This window comes from Gambusia affinis, linkage group LG12 (genome assembly GCF_019740435.1).
Source record: "Gambusia affinis linkage group LG12, SWU_Gaff_1.0, whole genome shotgun sequence".
NCBI lineage: Eukaryota > Metazoa > Chordata > Actinopteri > Cyprinodontiformes > Poeciliidae > Gambusia > Gambusia affinis.
Genome location: NC_057879.1, coordinates 20793132 through 20815540, shown reverse-complemented (window position 1 = coordinate 20815540; position 22409 = coordinate 20793132). Strand labels below are relative to the sequence as shown.

The 22409-nt window shown below is 36.8% G+C and overlaps 1 protein-coding gene across 2 annotated transcripts in view; it reads right to left on the bottom strand.

Annotated features, from left to right (window-relative positions):
* The window catches only part of LOC122840847 (guanine nucleotide exchange factor VAV3-like), a 57080-nt gene that overhangs the window by 15163 nt on the left and 19508 nt on the right, over nucleotides 1–22409 (bottom strand). Inside the window, exons 11-23 of one of the 2 annotated variants that reach the window (XR_006372297.1) lie at nucleotides 20679–20747; nucleotides 20182–20268; nucleotides 18865–18950; nucleotides 18551–18683; nucleotides 14133–14242; nucleotides 11097–11198; nucleotides 10682–10773; nucleotides 9982–10004; nucleotides 8972–8996; nucleotides 7073–7203; nucleotides 1910–1975; nucleotides 1634–1668; nucleotides 1381–1489 (exon numbers count right to left, since the gene is read on the bottom strand). Coding sequence is in view for 1 of the 2 variants with exons in the window: in XM_044133591.1 (XP_043989526.1) it covers nucleotides 1381–1497; nucleotides 1634–1668; nucleotides 1910–1975; nucleotides 7073–7203; nucleotides 8972–8996; nucleotides 9982–10004; nucleotides 10682–10773; nucleotides 11097–11198; nucleotides 14133–14242; nucleotides 18551–18683; nucleotides 18865–18950; nucleotides 20182–20268; nucleotides 20679–20747 (1076 nt within the window). In the remaining variant the exon portion in view is untranslated. Of the gene's footprint in view, nucleotides 1–1380; nucleotides 1498–1633; nucleotides 1669–1909; nucleotides 1976–7072; nucleotides 7204–8971; nucleotides 8997–9981; nucleotides 10005–10681; nucleotides 10774–11096; nucleotides 11199–14132; nucleotides 14243–18550; nucleotides 18684–18864; nucleotides 18951–20181; nucleotides 20269–20678; nucleotides 20748–22409 lie in introns of both variants that reach the window. The other variant, XM_044133591.1, reaches the window with a different exon arrangement.

The window sequence follows — 22409 nt, the reverse complement described above, 5'->3', positions numbered from 1 at the left end:
CTCCAGGATGTGAGATATTTCTAGGTGATCATCACCCAGCCTAATGTAGTGCCTCTGTCAGTTTGCCATTTTTCCTGCTGTTCATTCCTTTGACATCTTTTCTCCTGCTTTCCACACAATGTAAAAGAAGAAGCCAATTCATCAGGTCAGATCACTGATGTTCCATTGCTTCATCCAGTTCTGACACTCGCCTGTCCATCAAAGACACTTTGAGCAAGGGAAAAAGCTCAGATTGGGTGTCCTTACTGGCCTACAGCTGTACAGCCCAAAAAGCAAGCAGCAGCCCATTGTGTGATCTACCACCTTTCTATTAAAGTCTGCGTAAAGGTTCACAGCAATTTAATGACTGTATAATAGGATCTACGGGATCTCACCACCTTTGCTTCCTACACATCAATGAACAATGGGCAACAGTAGGGATCCTGTAGTGGTTCACTGAATCTTCTTTCTTGGACCTTATTTTGTAGGTAGAACAGTCGTAAGACCTGCTGCTCTGTAAAAGCTTTCATATGAGACGATAACAAATTGGGCTTTGTCAGCTTTTCTCATTTATCCACTGTTGCTGCTTCTAAATCCAAAAGGGTAGACTGACCTAGAATGGCAGGATAATAAGACCCCCTGGTAATTTTTGGTTTTGGGGCACATCTTACATTCAAATAAAACAGTAACCTGTAAGAATCAACGTTCATATTTATTCAATGAAAGGCACTTTAGAAAGAGAAAAATGTGGTTTACTTTTATTGAGGTGGCAATTTTGTTAGTTTTATTCAGAAAACTGTTATGTAAGGATTGTACCCTGGCTAAGACGCTTGGTTTTAAGAATTTTTTTTAAGTCAATTCTGAAACAACTTTATCTTTTATGATGATCACTTTTTTAGCAGTGGAATCCATTTTTTAATGACGTCCCTTCATCTATTTCATTTTGTGAAGGCATTCACGATGCTACTGGCTTCTTACTAATCACTAAGAAGGATTTTCTTCTGTGCGTCAACTCATGACTTTGTTGTTAAGTGGGTTGAGATAGAGACCACTATGCTGTTTTCATTTGCACTGCTTTCCATACAGCTACAACTGTTTGTTCTATTGATCAATGCATTTAGATGCGAGACTTAGATTTTGAATTTTATTATTCCAAATCCATTCTTATTGCTTCTACTGAATGTTGTTTTAAATACTATACATCAGGTTGCTAGCTGTATGTGCTGCTTTGTGTTAGAAAATCATGTCATTCTAGTGATTAATAAAGTTTCCAATCTAATTTAATTCAATCCAATAAGTAGGTTTTATTGAGATGAACTTCACAGGAGGAGCCTCTTCTGCTGTTCTGCTATTCATTTTGAATGAAGTATGGAAAACTTAAAATGCCGTCATGTGACTCACTTTATGCTGATGGCATATTCGTTGCAGTCTTTGCTCCGGTGTCGAATCAGATAAGTGCTGTTCTCTCTGTCGATGAGCTCCACCTCAGCCTGGTATCTCTCCATTAGCCCTGCAAACCTGAACAATCAATGAACAACTACTGCACTTACACCATGGCCCATTCATGACATAACAATGAAAACAGTGAATAGCAATCAATAACATAGTGCAGAAATAAATTATGGTTATCATACACAATCTCTTTTTTTCTTACCAAAGCTGGGAAGAATAATCGACAGGTTTTGGAACCTGGCGGAGAGAGGAATTGTGTTTTTGTGTTTTAATATGGTCGATACAAAGGGTGGAGGTCATTAGAGGTAATGTGAAATTCAAGCCACATCTGATGGCTTAAATAAGTTTTCTTCAGGGAAAAAAGGCAATTCTGAGTCCTACATCTCATTGCTCAGACATCAATAGTAGCCATAATCTACTGAATACATTGTAATCACACTAGATTTTGTGATTGATTTGGATAAATACAAACACTTACACATGGGCAAGGCCTCACAGCATCACTTGGAAAGAAGCCAGTCTTGCTTGTCGCCAGAATTTTGCCCTGCAATGGAAGCCGTTTGTTAATCGCATTATATTTGTCGGGGTTAAGAAGAACTTTCTCCCTCTTTTTTTCCACCCCTTTTCAATCCTCCTCCCCCACTCTCGGTTCAGTAAATCCTCAGCAATTAGCACACAACAAGCAGTGCATCTAATTTGCAGCCTGAGTTAATTATGGTTTAAAGTCTGCCGGCAGTTAGATTTGTACTGCATCCAAACAAGAGCCTCGTTTTAACACTAAATAATGAATCGTATTCTAGTCTTTTAATATCTTAATAGTGTGAGAGCAGGCTCACGCCAAAGATACACGGCTGCTTTTCAGGAAATCTGCCCAAAGCAATCGCAGTTCTGTGTGCTCATCTGTAATTCTTTAAAACAACAGAAACTTTCATCTGCATCTGCTAAAATTAACCTCTCTAATTCTAATGCAAATACACCACATAAAAAATAGACCTGTTAAAGTGCCTTTTCCACCTTTAAAAATGTGCAACTCAACAGAAAAAGAAGATGAAATATTTACAGACCCTCGCATGACTGAGGATGTTGCTGTGTTCAGAATTAACCACCACATTCAAACTCCTCTTGTGATCATCGTAAGTCTGGGCTTATGGTGTAAAAACAATACATTTCAATGTATGAAAAAACCAAGGCTGAAATTTTGGGTCATAATTTCAAATAGTTGTGGGCAACTTGGGGGAAAAAAATCTTCAGACCTGTATGTGCTAGAAAGCTCAAAATTAAAAGGAACTTCATCTTTCATCACAACAATGTAAACATATCCATATCATCAAAATAATGGCTTTAACAGAAGATTACAGTTTTGTAGTCACCTAGTCAGAGTCCAGACCTGAGAATCTGCCCAAAAACCTGTATGTTGATCCAAAGGATGGAGCCCATAGAATTAGACAGATTTTGAGTAATTTTGCAAATATAGCTAAATTAAGACCTGTGCTGATTCAACAGGGTGAACAAACTTATGCCACCACCGATTTTAGCTACATTTTTGAACATTTCAGTTTTGTTTTTCAGGTTAAAGGTTACAAGTCACTATAAGAAGTGAAACAAAAGTTCTAAGATGAATTCTCCTTTTTTTTTTTTTTTTTTTTTTGCTATATATATCAAACAAAAATAGCATTTTAACAGTAGTATGCTAAACCTACACTTAAATATCCACTTTACCTTTTAATACAGTGTCGTGGCCTTCTGTTCCAAAAACAGACAACAAAATTTCCAATAAAGGCCGTGGTTGGTAACAGGTGGTTTTTTTGGATTTGTATGCACTTCCGAATTTATTTATTTATTGTAAAAGTAGAGACAAAATAATTACTAAAAACGTCTTGTAACTTAGTTGAAATGAAAAATAATCTCAATTTAATGTTTGAAGGTACAAAAATGTTGTTTGAAGGTATAAAAAAGTGGTCAAAAAATTATTTTACAAAACCTCCCATCCACACCAGACATTTACCAAATAACAGACCTCCACCAAGCACCCGGTGTGTTCTTAATTATACAAATTAATGGGAGGGTCTAACAATTAACAACATGATCTAAACAATTCCAAAAATAAAAGTTAATTACACAATTTGATTCTAAATTAACTTAAATATATTCTAACAGAACTAAATTGGTAGAAATTACAAACTACAAAAATTTAGCATAAATGGCCATAACATACATCTTTAATCCACTAACATGTATCTCATGTTTTCGAAAACAATAAGAAGATCTGTCAGCATTAACCCAATAATATGGGCTTACAAGTTCAAATTCGAGGTCAATTTGAAGTCCATTGAGCGAACATGAGAAGACAAGAAATGGTGGGGAGACGTTAAGCTTCTCATTCAGCTTCCTGCCCCGTTTATGCTTTCCTCCTCACTCCTCTTTATTAGGGTATGAAATGCTTTTTGGAGCCATCCAAGCCTTGGCAGTAACTAAATTGGATAGCGAATCTTTACCCATCTCTATGATTCATTCTGTGTAATAACATTTCATCAAAGGTTTTTAAGAGAGCCCTTCTCTATTTGTTATGCTTTCGATAAGCGTATGATACAGATTAAACTTATTACTCTGTTGGCATAAACAGGCAGCAGCCAGAGGATCAAATGAAATTACAGTGATTGATTGTATTGTTCTGCCAGGGGGATGGGGGATAATTGCCTTCTGGGTAACAGGGGATATGAATTCTCAGTGTTCTGTAATTCCATCCCCTGGCGCCACCGGGGACGCTAAAGATTAAAGGCACCCTGTGGAGTTTTCATTGTAAACAAACAAGGTTCTGTTCAGATTCAGTGTTTTTCCCCAAATCGTATTGTGTGCAACTATAAGACCTTTTAAACTTGTTTATGTGAAACTGTTTAGAAAATCTTTTGTTTTATTAATTTTTGTAAATTTTTTGAGTTCATTGCCACTGCTAGAAGCTGGGATCCATCACCACAGATATAAAGTATAATAAAGCAGTTTGAATTTGCAGGCTGCATAAACATATTTTGATTAGTTTTTCAAAATCAATTTTTACTTTTTAAATAACTGTGTATTTTGTATATAAAAATATGTAAAAGCAAACAATCTTTAAAATATATTAATTCATTTTATGAAACACAGGCACAAGCCTGTGTACATGCATGTTTGCCAATCCCAGTGTTACCATTCTGGACTGAACAATTCCCTCAGCTGGAAATTATCACTATTTACAGACCTTTGTTTTTATGAATTTATTTATGGTTTCTGTCCTTTTGGGTGAGCTTTTATTGTTGTATTGCGGTTTTGCCCCTGCTCCCAGGACAAATAATAAAATTATTTTATCTTATCTTACCTTCCCCACAAAAGTTTTAGCATTCATGAAAAGATGAAGGACACAGGCAAATCTTAAAATGTTGCTGTCTCAAATAGTGTCTGACCTGTTGCTATTAAAATTTAATGTTTTTCAAATACAATACTTAACAGACACATTTTAGCAGTGCTGCATCCAACCTCTTCTCCTTTTTAGTTCAAAATTGTCCATCTGTGTCAAATGTTGCAAACTTTTAACAAGCCCTTCAGCTGATTATGGAAACCCCTCTTCTCTTTGGTATTTCTGAAGTGGTACTTCACTATGGGCTATGCTTAACTTCATATGTCACTGATCTCCTACTGAATGGTCCCGGTGTACAAAACACTTAGCAGGGAAAGTGTTTGCACTAGAACGCCGGGTTTCCCAGCTTGAATTGTGTTTCAAAATTACAACAAAACTTCATAATGAAATGAATGGAGAACAAAATTAACTTTATTTATTTCTCTATGTAAATCTAAGTGTAATTTCACATTAAACATTCTCAGCTACAGACTGAATTTGGAGTTATTAGTTATGTGCCAGTTTGCATGTTCTTCCTGTGCATGCGTGGGTTCTCTCCGGGTTCTCCAGCTTCCTCCCACAGTCCAAAAACATGACTGTCAGGTTAATTGGTCTCTCTAAATTCTCCCTAGGTGTGAGAGTGTGTGTGAATGGTTGTTAGGGACAAAGAGTGATTAGAAAATAGATGGATGGATGGATAGTTATGTGCCAAGCTTCAGCTGCTGAACATGCACTCCTGGTAAACACTGCAACACTGTGTCATACAGCAAGTTATCATGAGCTCACTCATGGCTGGACAAATTATTTATTATTTCCAAAGTTAAAAGTAACCCCTTAGAATCATTCTTCTTTCAAAACAAGAAGGCATTTATATAGTTTCATTGTTTCTGTCTTAAGTCTCCCATGATCTTTTGGTTAGGGCAATGACACAGCTTTGCACAAACATGCCAAAGGCTAAGCAATCATCTTCTTTGATTTTCAAAGAGAATTAATGAAGAAAATGTTACTAGTTTTCAGTTGATGTGTCTTTGTCTTTACAACTACAATTTCCTTGATTTTAATAAGGACTGTTAATTTTCACCTGTGTACCTCTTGTCTCCTTCTCAACAACAATTTATGACAAATGTTTAACAACCAGCTCAAGTCCAGACCTAAATCTGATTTAAAATTTGTGGCAAGACTAAATTTAATTTGTAAATACTTATTTAGAAAAATAAAAACATTATTGTCTGTGGTAATAAGTCTGTCTGGGAGTGATTCTAGAAGAACACACATCTACCACTGCTAACCTTTAGCTAGGAAGCTCTTGGTATCATTATGCATCAGGCATATATGCAGAAATGTGTTTCACTGCCTTATTGCTCCGATTATGCTCTTGCAGCATGCACCGTTGCTATGGTAGCAAACAATGCAGTGCCATCAGTTCTAGGGCATGACATTCTGGTTGCTACTCAGCCAGCTTACAACTAGTCTCCTGGCACTCATGTCCTCGTCCTCCAACTTGTGCAGTGACACAACAGAGAGAATCATAGGGCATCAGAAATCGGGCTAACTGCCAACTCCCAGCCGGGCTGCTGGCAAAGGTTGCTCTGATTGGAGCAGCACCAGAAGGAGAATGAGGCTTTGATGTCACCATAAAACAGAGCTGGAAGCAGTGAGGTAGGCTGCCAACAGACCACAGATAACACTATCTTTTCAAAAATAGATAAGGTCAAAGACCCTGAACTGCTGGCTGACGTCATGAGAGGTTTGCACTATTTGCCGGAACACAAAATGGCAAGTAAGCAGTAAAACATCCTGGGGAAGGGCTAAAGGGTTTGTAGTTTTATTGTTTCATTGTGTCACCTAATTAATCAACTGAAGTCACTAATTGGTTAGATCATCCGATGGCTCTGATTCAATCTAAGCAGTGAGAGAAAGGACAGATATCCCATCTGTAAGGTGGCTAGAGTCCAGTGGAGTTCATGTGAGAGTTCGGATTGTAGCTGACCTCATAAAGCAGCACAGAAAGTCTGATGAACAACCACAAAAGACTCAGCAATTTATCAGGAAGAAAGCTGCCAGAAAGATAAACCACTGCTGTTGCTAATAATCTTCCAATTTTGCTTGTCACAAAGTGGAAAAATGGAGTTAAAATGCAAAACACATTTAAATCAGTGTTAGTGGAAAGATATTTCATGTGTCTTACCGGTCAAATGAGTCTGAACATATTATTTTTTCATAAAGTCACAGATGTGGACATAAAACAGGAATGAGTAGACTGTGACACACCTGCCACCAGGAGCTGTGCAGGTCAGCAAACATCAACTCAATTACATCCCCTGCCTGAATGCTTAGTGGGGGCCCACACAGGGGGCTGGGGATGCCGCTGTAGTCTCTGATCGCAATCATCCTCGGTAAACCTGGCGGACAGGGAACACAAACAGTCAAATTCCACTTTCTCTGCTTTTAGTTCAGAGTATTATGTAGAGGAATACTACAATGTGTAATAAAAGCTACTTTTCTGTACAAAATCAGAACAAATCCAGTTAAATAATGTGAGTAAGCTAGTACATATTATAAAAAGAACTAAGATAAAAAAGATATTGAAAAACATTAAAAAAAAGATAAATTACAAAATATTTCAAAATATGAAATCCTCCCAATTCAGAAGTCTTGAAAATTAAAAAATCTTAAAACATTTGTTAATTTTTTAGACCAGGATGTGATGTGTTTATTTATTTAAATTTCTCAGCCTACTTCGTGTTGTTCAGCAGATTCTGCTAAAGTGATTTCTTGGTCTCTAATAATCTTTTTTCCCCTTTGTCGAGATCTCGTATCAGAGGGAGGTTAAGGAGTAAACACGTGCTCGAATAGCAAAATCTGTGAACATTTGGAACCCCTTATAAATCACTTATAACCGCCTGTTTCAGTAGTTATACTGATGAAATGCAGTGTCTTGTTTTACTGGACTTTAAATGTGGGTTTTAATGAAACATCAGACTGACACTGGTCTGCAAATGGCTATTTTTAAATGACTTGGTTCTGTATCTGGACCAAAACTAAAATCCTAGTCAGAACATCCCTCAAATGAGAATTCTTCAACATTTTGATACAAAACTCTATTTGTTTGTTTAAAACACAAAATGTGTTGATGGTAGACAAAATTTAACTGACTGTGCCTATCGATACTCAGCAGAACAAAGATAACATATCAAAAGCTATTGAGATTATCATTTCGTAAATTCGTTCTGTTCTTTCTCCAGCACAAATTATTCCATTGCTTTTAATTGACTGGTTTCATTCTCGACTCTTTCCCAGGTCTTTTAAGATCAAAAGCTCTAAAAGGTTCCACCCTAAAAGCACTAATTTACCATCACAGGAAATCCATCTCTTTGAATCCTGAAAGGTGGCGCACCAATCTTTCCTCTGCACGGCAGAGCCAACACAGCCACAAGCATTGGGCTGAGGCAAAGACTAAACACCCCTGCCAACTTAAAAGACACAGCCACTTACTCTCTGCTGACTCACACATCTAGCCCGCCTCAGACAGATCACCCTTCCAGCTCCCGCTCCCCTGCAAACCAGCCTGAGGAAACTATTAGCTGACTGTGACCTCAGATGAATGGAATAGCTCGCATTCATGTTTTTAATAAGAACAATAAGCACGGCTGTCTTCCTCATAAACCCCCTTATGGAAATTGATTTATCACAAAGGCTCGCTCGGCTCAGCAGCCGAGGCTGAGGCACCGCGGATTGCTCGGGGAGCGATTCTGCATTTCTTTTCCAGTATTTCTCCCGCGTGCTTCTCATAATCATTCCACCCACTCCAATTCATCTCAATGCGATCAAGGGTTTAGGCACCATGGCGAGCAGAAGGAAAGAGGCTTTCTTTCTGGCTCTGGTTAACGATCCCTTGCTCATACTTTTATCTGGTCATTAAGATTTGCTAAATGTCTAAGTCAATTGGATATTCTGCTTCAGAAGAGGGCTGATTCATGGCCTGATTTATGAGAAAATAGCATTCTGAATATATTTTATGAATGCACGAGTTCTATGACTGAAACTGTATCAGTTATTTCAATCTTTTTCAACTCTCTGCTACAAGGTCGAGATGAAATAATTTTTAAAAAAGTCTGTGAAGACCTCTGCAGGTTAATAAACTTGCTCAAGTGGTCAAATCATGCTGACCTGGGCCTGGCGGTGCTGTGTTCTCCTGTAAATTGTGAAAGAAAGAAAAAAACAGAGAAAGAAAGAGAAGAAAATAGCAAGAGGTAAAATATTCGTTGTGCCTGTACAGGATAAGATTGACATGAGAAATGAGTCACACAATCACAGTTGCAAACAAAAGTACACTGTTTAGGTGATTCAGCCATTTTAGCACCAAGGATAAAGGCCAAGAATATTTTGTTTTGTTTTAGGGTAAAATATTGAGGATATCTACAGTTTTCTGCCAACAGCAAATGATTTAAAAACCTGTTATTGATTAAGTGAGCTGGTAGGCAGTTCAGTTTTGGGTTTTACCAATAAATTTGAGGACTTTAAAAGGGTATAGCAGATTAAAGAAACTACATTCAATCTGCTAGATTTTCTTGAATGGGAAACTGTTTTTTAATCACTTTGATTAAGGCACCAGATGACATGTGCTATGAAATGGCCATATGTAAATCAAACTGAATTGAATTGAAAATGTCAAAAGCAGTAGCTCTTCTCAGGTAACTTTCTTCATTAAATATAATAGTGAATGAATGGATAGATTGATAAATAGATCATTCATTATACATTTAATACAAATAGCGGTTACATTTTGTTGTCAGAATTAATCTATGCCTGTTTGATTTATGAGAAAAAATCATTTTTTTAATAGCAGTATTTTATTTTAGCAGCATGTATTTACCAAATCTGGAAAAACAAAAACTACAAGCTTCTACAAAAAAAATTAAAAAACGCCCTACATTTAAACATGAAATGAGACGGTTGTTCTTTTAAAAACACATCTCCTATCAACTTCATCCCACAAAAGTAGTGAAGTTAAAACTGCAATAACAAGGTCACCTGTAGCTTTGTTGATGTTATTAACAAACGCCTTCATTATCTTTCCAACCACAGACAAAATAAGAGTCCAGCTGCTGCTTCATGCCTGAATCGTTACGTTAGCTAAGTTGTCTTAAGTCGAAGAAGAGAAACAGATCAGGTCTTACCTTGGGCCTCAGCTTGACAGGATCTGCAGGCAGGTGGGAAACAGACACAGTGAGTGGAATACAATATTAGACTATGGTGGCTTCTTGACATCCAACCTCAACTGTCAACCTCTGGTGGCCCTTATCATGCTTCTGAATGCATAAAACCCACAGTGGTTGTGAAAGAGAGGAAGCTTGTCAGACTCCTGAGCTGGCTTTAGCTGTGTGTGAACTGGGTGAGGGTAATGTACCTAAAAGCACCAGTCTAGAGACACACTTGAGGCTGTTCCCAGACACAACATTAAAATTCAGCAAATACTTTTTTTGTTAGTCTTAAGCTGCAAAAACAGGGAGAAAATGTGTTTTATTTGGCACTTTTCTTATACAGAATGTGAAGGGAAATATGACGTTAGGAGAGAAAGGAAGGTTCAAGGTTAATGTTGCATTTACATATATTCATTTGAAAATGGTGAGAGTAAAACATTTGCATTTCTGCCTTCTGCAATTCAGAAAAAAATGCATGGAATTGCAATAAGGTTCTCAAAACATTTTAGTCTAAAAAGCATAACTCTGCTTATATGGTCATATAATGACAGATATGTGCAGACATTCATAAATCAGAAAATGGCTACAAAAAAATAGATACTTGCTCAACTTGCTTAAATCTAAAGTTTGAGTGGTAATTAAACAAATAATTTACTAATTTAGTGTTAAGACTTACCTGTTCTTCCACAGGCTCCCACTCGACCCAGACACTCTTTATGAGCCCCCAGGCCACATTTTTGACACCGATAGCCCTGGTTAAAGATGCCTCTGCAGACAGTTAAAAAGAAAAAGAAAAAAACAAAACAAGGGACATTTAGATATTTCTAGCTTCTGTCCCATTGTCAAGATAAATGAAATGACAGAGGAAACAGAGACAGCTAACATGACAGCATATGCTTCATCTGGACTTCAACAAGTTAAAAGACTGAGTTTTAAAATGTCCTTAGGTTTAACAGAATTAAACCATGATTTTCCACCAGAGAACTTGATGCTTCTGCACATCCTAAAGGCAATCTATCATAAGGTCTCTTCATCAGGAATGCACAATTATTTTCAGATTAGTCTTAGTCTTGATGTTCTCTAAATCTTACCTGAGCAAAAGGTGACAGTAACTACAGGAAGTGATTCTTTCAAATGTGTGCATCTTGAATTGGTGGGAGTTGTGGTTAGCCTTTTCTGGTCGAATATTTGAGCTAAAAGCAAAAAAAAACAAAAACAAATTGTCATAAATTATATATCAGCAGGTATCGCAAAAAGAATACCCGTAGATGAAAAATCAGCAAAAATGACAAATATTACTTTGTGTAAATAATTTACAGTACTTGGGGATAAAACTTGAGGAATACTAAAGTTTATTTGAAGAATTTGATGTGAAGTTCTTTTCTGATGGGAGATAAATCTCTCCTCATTATCCCTTATATTTAATTTCACCACTAATATCTGAGATTAGATCTCAACAAGGCTGCAACTTTCTCAGCTGACATTTTAAAACCTAGTTTCTGAAGATGCTCAGAGTCTAATTTTCATAAAGAATGTTCAATAACTTCAGAAACTTCACTTTAAAATCAACCTGACAAACAATCTGCACTCACATCTACTTCTCCCACTGTCAGGAACAAACTCAGAACCTGCTGCTGGTTTCCAGTCAATAGCAAGGACCAAATAAACCAAAAAAACCCTCAGTACAACCAACTAATATCTGAACAGTCAGATGGAAAGAGTTCCAGGTTTGTTTCAAAATCATACTCTAAAAGTAAGCAATTTATTCTCAAAACCAGTGAAATCTTGAGTGGGTAAGATGATGTTTTATGTTGCCCTGGAACAAGAGAATTTTTGGTCTTTGTGTTGTCCGTTTTCCTAAGAAACTAATTAACTCGGAGACCACTCTGTTACTGCCTAAGGTTTCTGAAGGCTGGTGTTTATCTCATTTTTACAGTTCTGTTCAGTTTATGTTTTTCTGTCAAACGTAAATGTTTCAGATCATCAAAAATGTTAGCACCACACCGATTTTCAACTGGTTATCTCATTTATTAAGAGAAAACAGATACACAAACCAAGTTAGCCTTTTGTAAAACTGAAACATTTCAGTTCATGCTTCATTTGATTCAGCAATAAAAGACAGACAGCAAGAATGTCATCAATGGAACAATGAGAAAACCAGATGCTCAAAAAGAACAAAGACCTGTTTCACATTTTCCAAAAACATAGTGATGACTCTTAAGACTTTTGGGAAAATATACTATTGGCAGACCACACCTAGGGCATGAACTTCAAACGGTGTACACATTTTGACTCAAAATAATAAAATTATGGTTTCTGAGTGATCTAGTCAAAGTCTAGGCTTAATCCAGTTACAATATTGTGGCACAATCTTCGGAAACCTCTCTTTGGGTTGCCACCTTATCATGGTAGAGGGGTTGGGTGTCCCAATGATACTAGGAGCTAGGCTGTCTGGGGCTTCATGCCCCTGGAAGGGTCACCAAGGCAGACACGTCCTAAGTGAGGGACCAGACAAAGCGCAGCCTGAAGACCCCAATGATGATTGAAAACATTGGACTTGGCGTTCTCTCGCCCGGACCCAGGTCACTGGGGCCCCCCTCTGGAGCCAGGCCTGGTGGGGGGCATGACAGCGAGCGTCTAGTGACCGGGCTTATACCCATGGAGCCCAGCCGGGCTCCATGGGTATAAGGGAGAGGAAACATGGGTCCCCCCCCTCCCATGGGCCCACCACCTGCGAAAGGGGCCAAAAGGGTCGGATGCAGTGCGTGGGGTGGCACAACAGTTTAATATGATTAGAGGTCAATAATATCTATCAATGAACAAAGTTGGTCCTGGAAAGATTATTTTCCTTTATAAAGGATATCATGGATTTTGTATTTATTGTGCTTATCTTATGTCTGATTTTAACATTTGTTCTATAATTTTAAGCATTTATTTGTGACAAAGGCAAATACTTTTTCTAACTGCATTGTAGCTCAAGGGACCTGCAGCACATTGTTTTCTTCTTATACTCAGTATTTGTTATATTAATTTGTTTTATTATTTTCTATGTAACATATTCATTGAAAATTGGCTTTGGCCAAAAGAATAATAATTGGTGCATCTCTATCGAAAGAAATAAGCACATATTGTTTCAGTGTGAGTGAATGTCTTTATAAAGTTAATAAAACAGATTTGCTGAGACAAGTATAGTCTTTAGTGCAATAAAGAGCGTAATTGAGTGCAGATAATTGCAGTTCTGTACGAGCTGAAGTATAGAAGGAGCAACTTGCATGACAAAAATAAACAAATATGTTTTCAGCGCTTAGGCACAATCCAGAGACCAGCTGAGTGCTCCCCTAAGTGAGTCTTCCATCATGAGTTCACATCTTCTTCAGATGGCACAATTTTCACTTCGAGAATTGGACCTTCTGGTGTCATTACCCAATGCACAGAAGCACGCATAGCTTATTTCTGACTAAAACCCAGCAGAAAAAAAAACTGTTTGGAGCCTAGAGAGAGAAAAAAAAAGTAATTTTTATAATGTTTGTGAAATGCACATTATGTTTTGGGCAAGTATCTGGGGTTTATGGTCCAGGGAGGGTGCAATTTACATTACCGCAAAACATTTCAGAACATCATGACAATTTCAAAGCTTTAATGTATTCAGCAAGGTCAAAGTTTCAAGTGTTTATGAAGGGAGAGTGTCAAAACATGATGTTCCAGTCTGACAAGAAAATAGCATTTTCCAATCAACAAAAGAAGACAAAGAGGATATCAACCGATAAACTCCTCCAAATGTTACAGAACAACACAAATACAACAGTTTATCTCCACAGAACACTGAACTGCAGAATCATCACAGCAGAGTGAGTTTACTGTAGCTCTGCAGCTCACTTTAAATCAACACATAGCTGTGTAAGTGTATGTGCGCGTATTTTTGTACTTTTGTCAGCAGTGTGTGCTTGATTACAACTAAGACCTGATCAAACAGCACACATGGAAAAGTCAACAGCTCTCTCCACATTGAAACAACACAGTTGCAAACAAAAGTAAATAAGCTCTATGTATAGACATGCATACATTGACCTGTGTCAAGCAAACCGTTACCATTCACATCTGAGGTGTTTTTGTCTTTGTGTACTTACATTGCCATTTCAAACTGATCCAACCACTTCTTCTTCAGCTCTTTGGTCTTAAAGAAAAGCTCAAAGCCCATATGCCCCTGCTGGTGAGTCACGAAGAATCCGTAGCACCACTGTAGATATCGAGAAGACAAAATGGAAATAACATTTTCTGACACCACATATGTATGCGTCAGAATAATTACCATGACCTAATTTTGGATTTCAAAAATTGGGTTAGGTTTTATTTTCGGTATAGGATGATGTAGTGTTTTAGTAGGTTTTTAAATTTTTTTTTTTACCTTTTTCAAAAGCCAGAAAAAAGGAGTAATTTGTGATGCATCCTTGAAGAGGTATTCAATATTTCTTCGATGCAATTATTTCTTGTGTAGTTATAGAAAAAGCAAAAAGGGTGTCAACTGTCCCTGGTTTACCCTCCAGTGTACATCCTGACAGATGTCTCTTAGCAACCATAAAAATGACCTTTACATTTTCTTTAAGATTTTTGTACCATTAGTGGCCTTTCTTTGCATTATTACAATGGGCAGAGAAAGAAGACAGGGAAAGACAAGCTGCAAAGATACCAGGGCCAGGAATCAAACCCTAGACTGGTGAGTTGACGACAAATAGCCTCTACATTAACACCACTCAAAAGGCCTTTAAATGTTCAAATATAAAAGTGATTTTGTTTTGTTTTTTTCAAAATAAAGTAAATACGGAAAAGTACATAAAGACACATACAGTGTTCATAAACCTTAAGTAAATTTTTTTTTTACAATTTCTGACATTACAGCCATAAACTACAATTTTATGTCATGTAAGACCAGCACAATATCACACATAATCGAGTTGCGTGGAAGGAAAAGGTTTTTAAATCATTTTACAAATAAAATTGTAAAAATTCTGCTGTACAATTATAGTCTTTGTACTCTGTTACCCCTAAATAAAATATAGTGCAACAGACATTTCTCTTGGTTCTAAAGATGAATAACAACACTGATTATGAACACTGCTCTAGAGTTGAGTCACTTAATAAGTAATTAATAGCATAAAATATGTATATTTATCAAAAAAAATGTGAATCACTCTCAGTCAGGCTTTAAGTTTTAACCTTGCCAGTTATCCGGTTCTAATAATGACAACGTAAGTATGGCGGGTGAATAAGTGGCAGCTCTCTGACATAATGCTGTCGGCAATCCTTTCTGGTTTTAGTGCCAGTGAGGTCACCAACAGCACAGATCAAGAAAAATATGTCGGCAGCTAAATTCTTTCAACATCAACAGAGCTGCAATATGAGTTTAACCAGCATTCAGTCTGAAGAGCATTGAAGGGTTTAGGCTGTAAAAATACACCTTTAGAGGAACCAGCTTCCTTTTAAATTTATAAATTCATGAGTATTACCTCTAAAAACCTAATCCCTGCCAATAATTTAGACCCCATCTAGCAGGGGTTACACAGCTACTGAGAAAGCATAAGGGAGACTAAAGTATTTCTTACTTTTCAGGTAAGAAATGATTTCTTTAACCTGTTGACCACTAAGTAGCTTCAAAGTAGCACGTTAGATTTATCCATTTCTAAATTAAGGTCCTTGCTCTTGCCAACAATCTGCTTCCACCGGTTGTGTCATATACAGCAATGAGAAAAGTAGTTGAGTTTCCCCGACAGTGATTAGGCTGACCTGCAGAGCCCTAAGTCCTTTAGAGCTCTGCTGGGTCTTAAATCATTGATGACTGTGTGGGTGCTGTTCAGTAGCACCGCATTCAAAGGTTGAAGTTTTATTTAGCAGAAAATGATGTATAGAGTTAAGCAGCCTTGGAAGAGTACACACATTCATCACCTGATATTAGCATCTCGAACCTGCAGTGTGTGGTGGTTCCAGGCACAGGTTAAAATTAAGCCCAAACATCTCCAGAGGTGTTGTGGTGTTGCTTTGTGCAACTAACAGGAAAGGTATAACACAGACAGCTCAAGGTTGAAAAGGCTCTAAAAACTAAATTCATATTTAATTTAAAAGTATTGGCAAAAAAAAAGACAAAACGCACATTTAGGCAATGAGATGTTAAATACCAGTCACTGTGCTGCACAAACACCACTCCAACACACATCTCACAATGGCTTAATAGAGTAAATGATTATGATAATAGGCTCACTTTTATGAAAACCGCATCATATTTTGGCGAGCTGTCGCTTTCATGTTAGCAATCAGCACCAGAGTGAGAAGACACCATCTGTGAGAATCCATCAACACAACATCAGCAAGTCTCTAACACAACAATGCTGCCTGCCAAAAATTTGGTTAAAGAAAACACTAACCAGAGCCTTGCAATTCTTTCAACTATTTCACATTTTGTCACATCATGTCAAACTTTTGTCTATATTATTGAGATTTTATTTACAGAACACAAAGAAGTGTGTAACTCCTAAGAGGAAGGGAACTAATAAAAACATATTATTCAAATAATATTCAAATAATTCAGTCCCCCTTGTTCCTCTGTTGTCCTTCAATTTCTCATTCATATCTAAAGTGTTTGAAAAGACAGACACGTCAAAGATAAAATTGTGGAGAATTATAAAGTGGGGTGGGGATATAAAACAATTTTTAAAGCCTTGAGGGTCTCATGGATTTTTGTTCAAGCCATCATTTGAAAATGGAAAGAGTATGGCACAACAGGTTTGCTGTTGTCCATCTAAAAAATGAGTCTCAAGCTGTGTTCCTCAAGGACCAGTATTTCTTTTCTTCTCCACACCTGGCACCAAAACTAGCTCATTAATAAGACTCTGCAGAGCTTGACTACATGCTAGTGAGGAAGTTTCAGCATGTAATTCAAGTGCATAGGAACAAGGAACGCATCTATATGTTGCAGGACCCTCAAGGTATGCAGTTTGAGACCACTGATCTAAACTAACAAGCTGTGTAAGGAGAGCATCAATAAGAGGAGCAGCCAAGAGGCACATGGTAAATCTGGAGGACCTGCAGAGATCCACCTCTCAGTTAGGAAAATCTGTCAATAGGGATGCTATTAGAAGTGCAGTCCATAAAACTGGGCTTTAAGTTAGATGCAGGACAAATAGGTCCGTGGGAGGAGTCGGATTTTGCACTGCAGTCTGAAGTTCCAGCGTTTTTTGAGAACAGCATTCTGGGTGTCATTGTACTGTAAAAAAAAACTCACAAGCACAGTGGCATGGCTTTCCTTACTGATATTATTTTGCATTTGAATAACCTGAATGCAAGGTTGCAGTGAGTGATCTGTATGCACATGTAACCGCTTTTCAGCATAAATTAGGTGATTTTAAGACACTTCCCCTCTTATGAGGACATGCAAAAACGTATCTTTCAGAATGATAAGTAACTCCATAAATACAAGACCGATATCAAGAAATTGCAGGTGCAGTTCAAGCATTATTTCTAAGGTTTCATGTATTGCAGCGACAGATGAAGTTCTTTGTGGACCCCATATCCACTGCTGCCAGGGAGCAACCTTCGGAGTTGCAGCTGGAACTGTGCAACCTGCAGTCAGATCCGTTTCTTCATGTGAGGCACAATGAGAACAGAGTTTAATTCAGGAGTCTGATGTGGAAAACAGCAACATGGAAGCAGAGTTTGCATTCTCAACAACTGCTATGCTTATGAGAGCAATTTTGTCCAGCGATGGAACACACCAAGTCTACAGAGAGAAACAGACTCACAACTATTCATCTGATGCAAATTGGATGCACAGAGATTGACTCTGACATCCTGTCAATTGTAAACCAGCACGCAAAGTTTCATCTCTCATTATTGTAGAACTAGTAGGCCTACAACCTATAGTGAGGAGGTAGAGTGGACAGACAGGAAAAATGTTAAAATCTGTAAAAATGCACACAATTAGTTCCTTAAATTACTGTTTGTCTGCTGCTCTGCAGCTTTCTGCTATCCATGAGATGGATGGAGGTTTGTATGTTTTACACATCAGAGCCATTTGTACTGAAAAAAGAGAAATATCACTGAGTGGATATTCTTTGTTTACTCCAAAAATGTTGCACTCATATCATTAAACAAGAGTCTAACTGCTATATATGCATTTGAACATGAAATACGTTAAGTTATTGCTCTGCATGTTGGTTTAATAAACATGTCAACAAAAAAACATGGCCCCTTCCACCATTTGAGTTGCCCATTCCTAGACTGTCACAGAAAATAATAGTAAAATATATAGAGGTTTATGGCTGTGACATGACAAAATTAGGGACATTTTGGTGGGCTTCAATACTTTTGCATGGAACTATGCAGATTGCTCCTAAATGAAGATTTTACAGAACAGAGAAAGTCTTGGGTTAGTAATGTTTTTTTTACTTTCAATGTGCAACAAAGTATTTGTTCATTTTTCACCCCCTACATGTTTGCACAGTTTTATATATATTCACAGTTTTGAAATGCGAGACTAACTGGAGGGTAAACTGACCTTTTTGCCTTCTCTGTCAGATGTGGGATTGTTTGTAACTTTGAAGAAGTTAAGATCCAGTATATCCTTCATCTCATAGTTGTCTCCCCTTCTCTTGCAAACAATGGCTGCCACATCGAATAAAAATATGTGCCTATAAAACAAGAGCATATTATTTTATTTTCTTTATTATATACCATTAAGATTTACTTGGCATTTTACTCAAAATAAGCTTGATCCTTGGACTAATTTAATTCATCCAGCTTTCAACAAGTAATTTTACTATCTAAAGATTTATTTTTCTCTTAAGGGCAATGATCCGGAAGCATACAAACCTGTCCTGTTTCCTCTTGTCAACATTGGAGACCAAGCGCACCTCTCCATCGCCTTTTGGTCGACCAAAAGTGACAAGTGGCTGATTCTGCAGGCAAAATACACAGAAGCTAAGCGCTGATGTATTTTCAAAATATGTTTTGACATATAAATGAGGATATTGTTGTAACTCAACTACACAACTACCTCAATCAAACAGCCTGTAGCACATTGCGCTCTATGTCCTGTATTTTAATTACTAGAAAACAGAAACCCAACTGTTCAGAGCTGGCTTGGATTATTAATAACTATAACACTGATCAATATATTTTATGAATATCTGCTTGATGATTTTGTAATGTTTATTGCTTGCTTCATAATCGATTACTAATTACTATGTTATGTTACATGGTTTGAAATGCCTTGTTGCTGAAAAGTGCTCGAGATCTTGCATACAAGAATCACAACACATGATCCCAGGTATTTTTTTGGTGTATTGTGTGTAAAGCAGCAATGAAGAGTCGGATGATTTTGTGATCTACAAGTTATTTTATGCCCTAATTATGCATGAGATATGTATTATTCCATCAATGTGCGAGTGTGTCTCCATCTGATGGTCCAATTTTAAATACTTTTCGATTCCTGACTCAGAACCTCCACATAAAAACCCAATTAGGTTATGTTCTGTGTAATGAGGATCAAATACTATGTATTTTTTACTAACCATTGCATAATTTTCAGAAAAATGTCCTTCAAAGATAAAAGTAAAGCAAACACCCATTAAAACATAGAAGATTTTGAGTTGTTTAAAAGGAGCTGCTTTTATTCCTGATGATAAGACAGGGCACTATGATTATTCCAAGAGGTCCACTGATCAGAGATTTTAGTAATTACTTGAATAAAAAAATTCAAGACACTAATTAAAGAAAAAAAGCTTAATCTGCTAATACCAACCTTAGCTAATACAGAAGAAGAATAAAAAGCAATGAAATATTTTTGTTCTACTTTCTGCACAAAAGAACATGTAAACCTGCATTTCCAGAGTGGTTTCACTAAAATCATAAAATTCCAAAACTTTTAGACAATTGACCCTTATGGAAAGGTTTACAGTGATGAGAAAATATATTTTTTTAGCTATTTGTCAGATGTTAAGAAGAGTAAAAAGAAAAAAAAAAACAGCTAAAATCTCAAAATACACCTGGGCCTCCTGTTTCTATACAATAATGAAGGTATTTGAGTTTGCATCATTTACTTCCTTTTGCTTAACATAAAAAAAATATCTTAACACATCCTACACAAACAGCTGGTTATAGTTCCAGAAAGAGATTTTTTTCATTTACCAGGTTTTCGATAGATCTCTGGTACTGGTCGATCTCCCTCAGAGTCTCGTTATCTCTCTTCACTTCATTGACATACTGAGCAAGGTCCTAAATATGAAACACACAAAATGAACATCCTATTGGATTAATGTCATGCAAGTGACAAGTGTCAACAAAGCTGGCAATCATTGCATGGACGCACCTTTCAGGAGCTGACATTTCTGCATTAAAAATGGTTTAATTAGTGTAATACTCTGCTTTTCACTAGTTGAAAATTAAAATAATCCTTTTTTTTATTTCATGATTAAAGGTGTCCTGTTGGTAGGTTTACAGATTAGCTGCCGAAGCAACTCAAGATAATCTCAGGATTAGTGTGGAGGAAATAAAGTTCTCTTTGCACACTAAATGTAAAGCTTATTTACCTTTTTTTTTTAAAAAAATAAAATAAAATAAGCAGCTATAACATAAAATTATCTGCTATTATCTGTGATTACATACTGCTCAAAACAGGCACTTGCCTTCATGGCATCCAGAGCAATCTTCAGGTTGCTCTTATCAGCAGCATCATGAGTGTGTTTGACGAGTTCCTGACAGAGAAAAAGGACAGAAAAACGATTACTTACTGCGTCTGCTAGCTAAACTCTCTCACCCAGACACAACTACATGGACAAGTACATTCAAAATCAGAACCTGCAGTATTGATTTGACAAAGACAAGAAGTGGTTTTCATTTAAAAGACTGTGCTTTTCTTTATTTACTCTGATTTTAGAGCAGCTAACGAGGTAAGTTAGCTGCAGTAGTTCCTCAGACAGGATTCAAAATAGACAAGATCTAACCGCTGCTACTTGTTTTATATGCTATTATTAGGTTATTCTATTTATTTAAGCCTAGGAAATCAGTTGATTAATTATTTCATATTTTGAGATCTTCAGAAATGCTAAAATATTTCTTAGCCTTGGATGTATGCTTTTTTGAAGAAGACTATTAAGTATCAGTACATCTCTACAGTATAGTTACACATATGTGAGTGCATATAAGTTTTATTAATAATAAATTCAGCTTTTAATTTTAGAAATTAGCGGTTGTTGATTTTTAATGTAATCTTTTGAGAAAGTCAGTGTTTTTTTACATCAACATATGTAAATGCCCTCTTTTATTTGTCATATAAAAAAGTTTAATTTAATATGTTATGGGACTATTAAATTGATACTGATACACTGTGATTTGTGAACCGTTAAACAGTTAAAAAATTTAACATTTTAGCAATGTGAGTTTTGCTGTTGTTGTTTTCACGATTCTGTTGTATTTTAGTTCAAAATATTTAATCTCCAGATTGTGCTAAATAAAATATACCTAAGTAACAACCACAGGAATATATAGATATCTTTCCATTTCTTTAACACATTACTGTAGCTGGTGCTGTGCAAAACAAGTGTGATGGAAGACGCTCACTTCCACTGGAAACCTCACAGCACATCCCAACATCGCTTTGTGTTGAAGCCAAGTTTTAATTTCTAAAGTGGCAGATGTTGCCTGTTAACCACACAAGCTGCCAACATTGTTTTAACTGTGTATGTGTGTGTGTGTGTGTGTGTGTGTGTGTGTTCCTATAGCAGAAAATAATTATGATAATTGAATCATTTTCACACCATTATGCACTGAGTATGCCTATTATATAGAAAAATATATTTTTTAAAAAGGGTGTGGAATAATTTAAGCAGCAATAACATTTCTCAGAACATTATGAGTAATGAAAAGATAAACAACCATATCTGAGTCACTTTTTCCTCTTGCCCCTCTTCTCCTTTTTCCCCCTCCATCACCGTTTCTCCTCAGGGAATGGCTAAGAACTCCCTGATTCAACACCATTTACCACAGAGGCCTTTACCCTCCACAACGATTTAAAACCACTCTGTAGGCATTGGCCTTTTCTGCCCTGCCAGCTGTAATCTGACCTCAGATTCATATAAACCAGAGGAGACGATGTCATGCAGTTTATCAGAAGGTAGAGGAACTGGTGCAAGTCTGAAAGGCAGGAAGTCCACTTTCATCTGAGAGAATAAAAGCATCTGACAGAGGATGTGGAAAACTAATCTCGGTTTTTATGACTGAAAATAATCATTATTCCTCTAAGAAAAAAAAAATATTAAATAGTTTTTTAAATGTACAAATGATATTCAGTTGGGTCACATAAAAGGAGATTTTCTCCTTAAATATTTAGACTATAACTTAGTTAGATTTTTATTTTC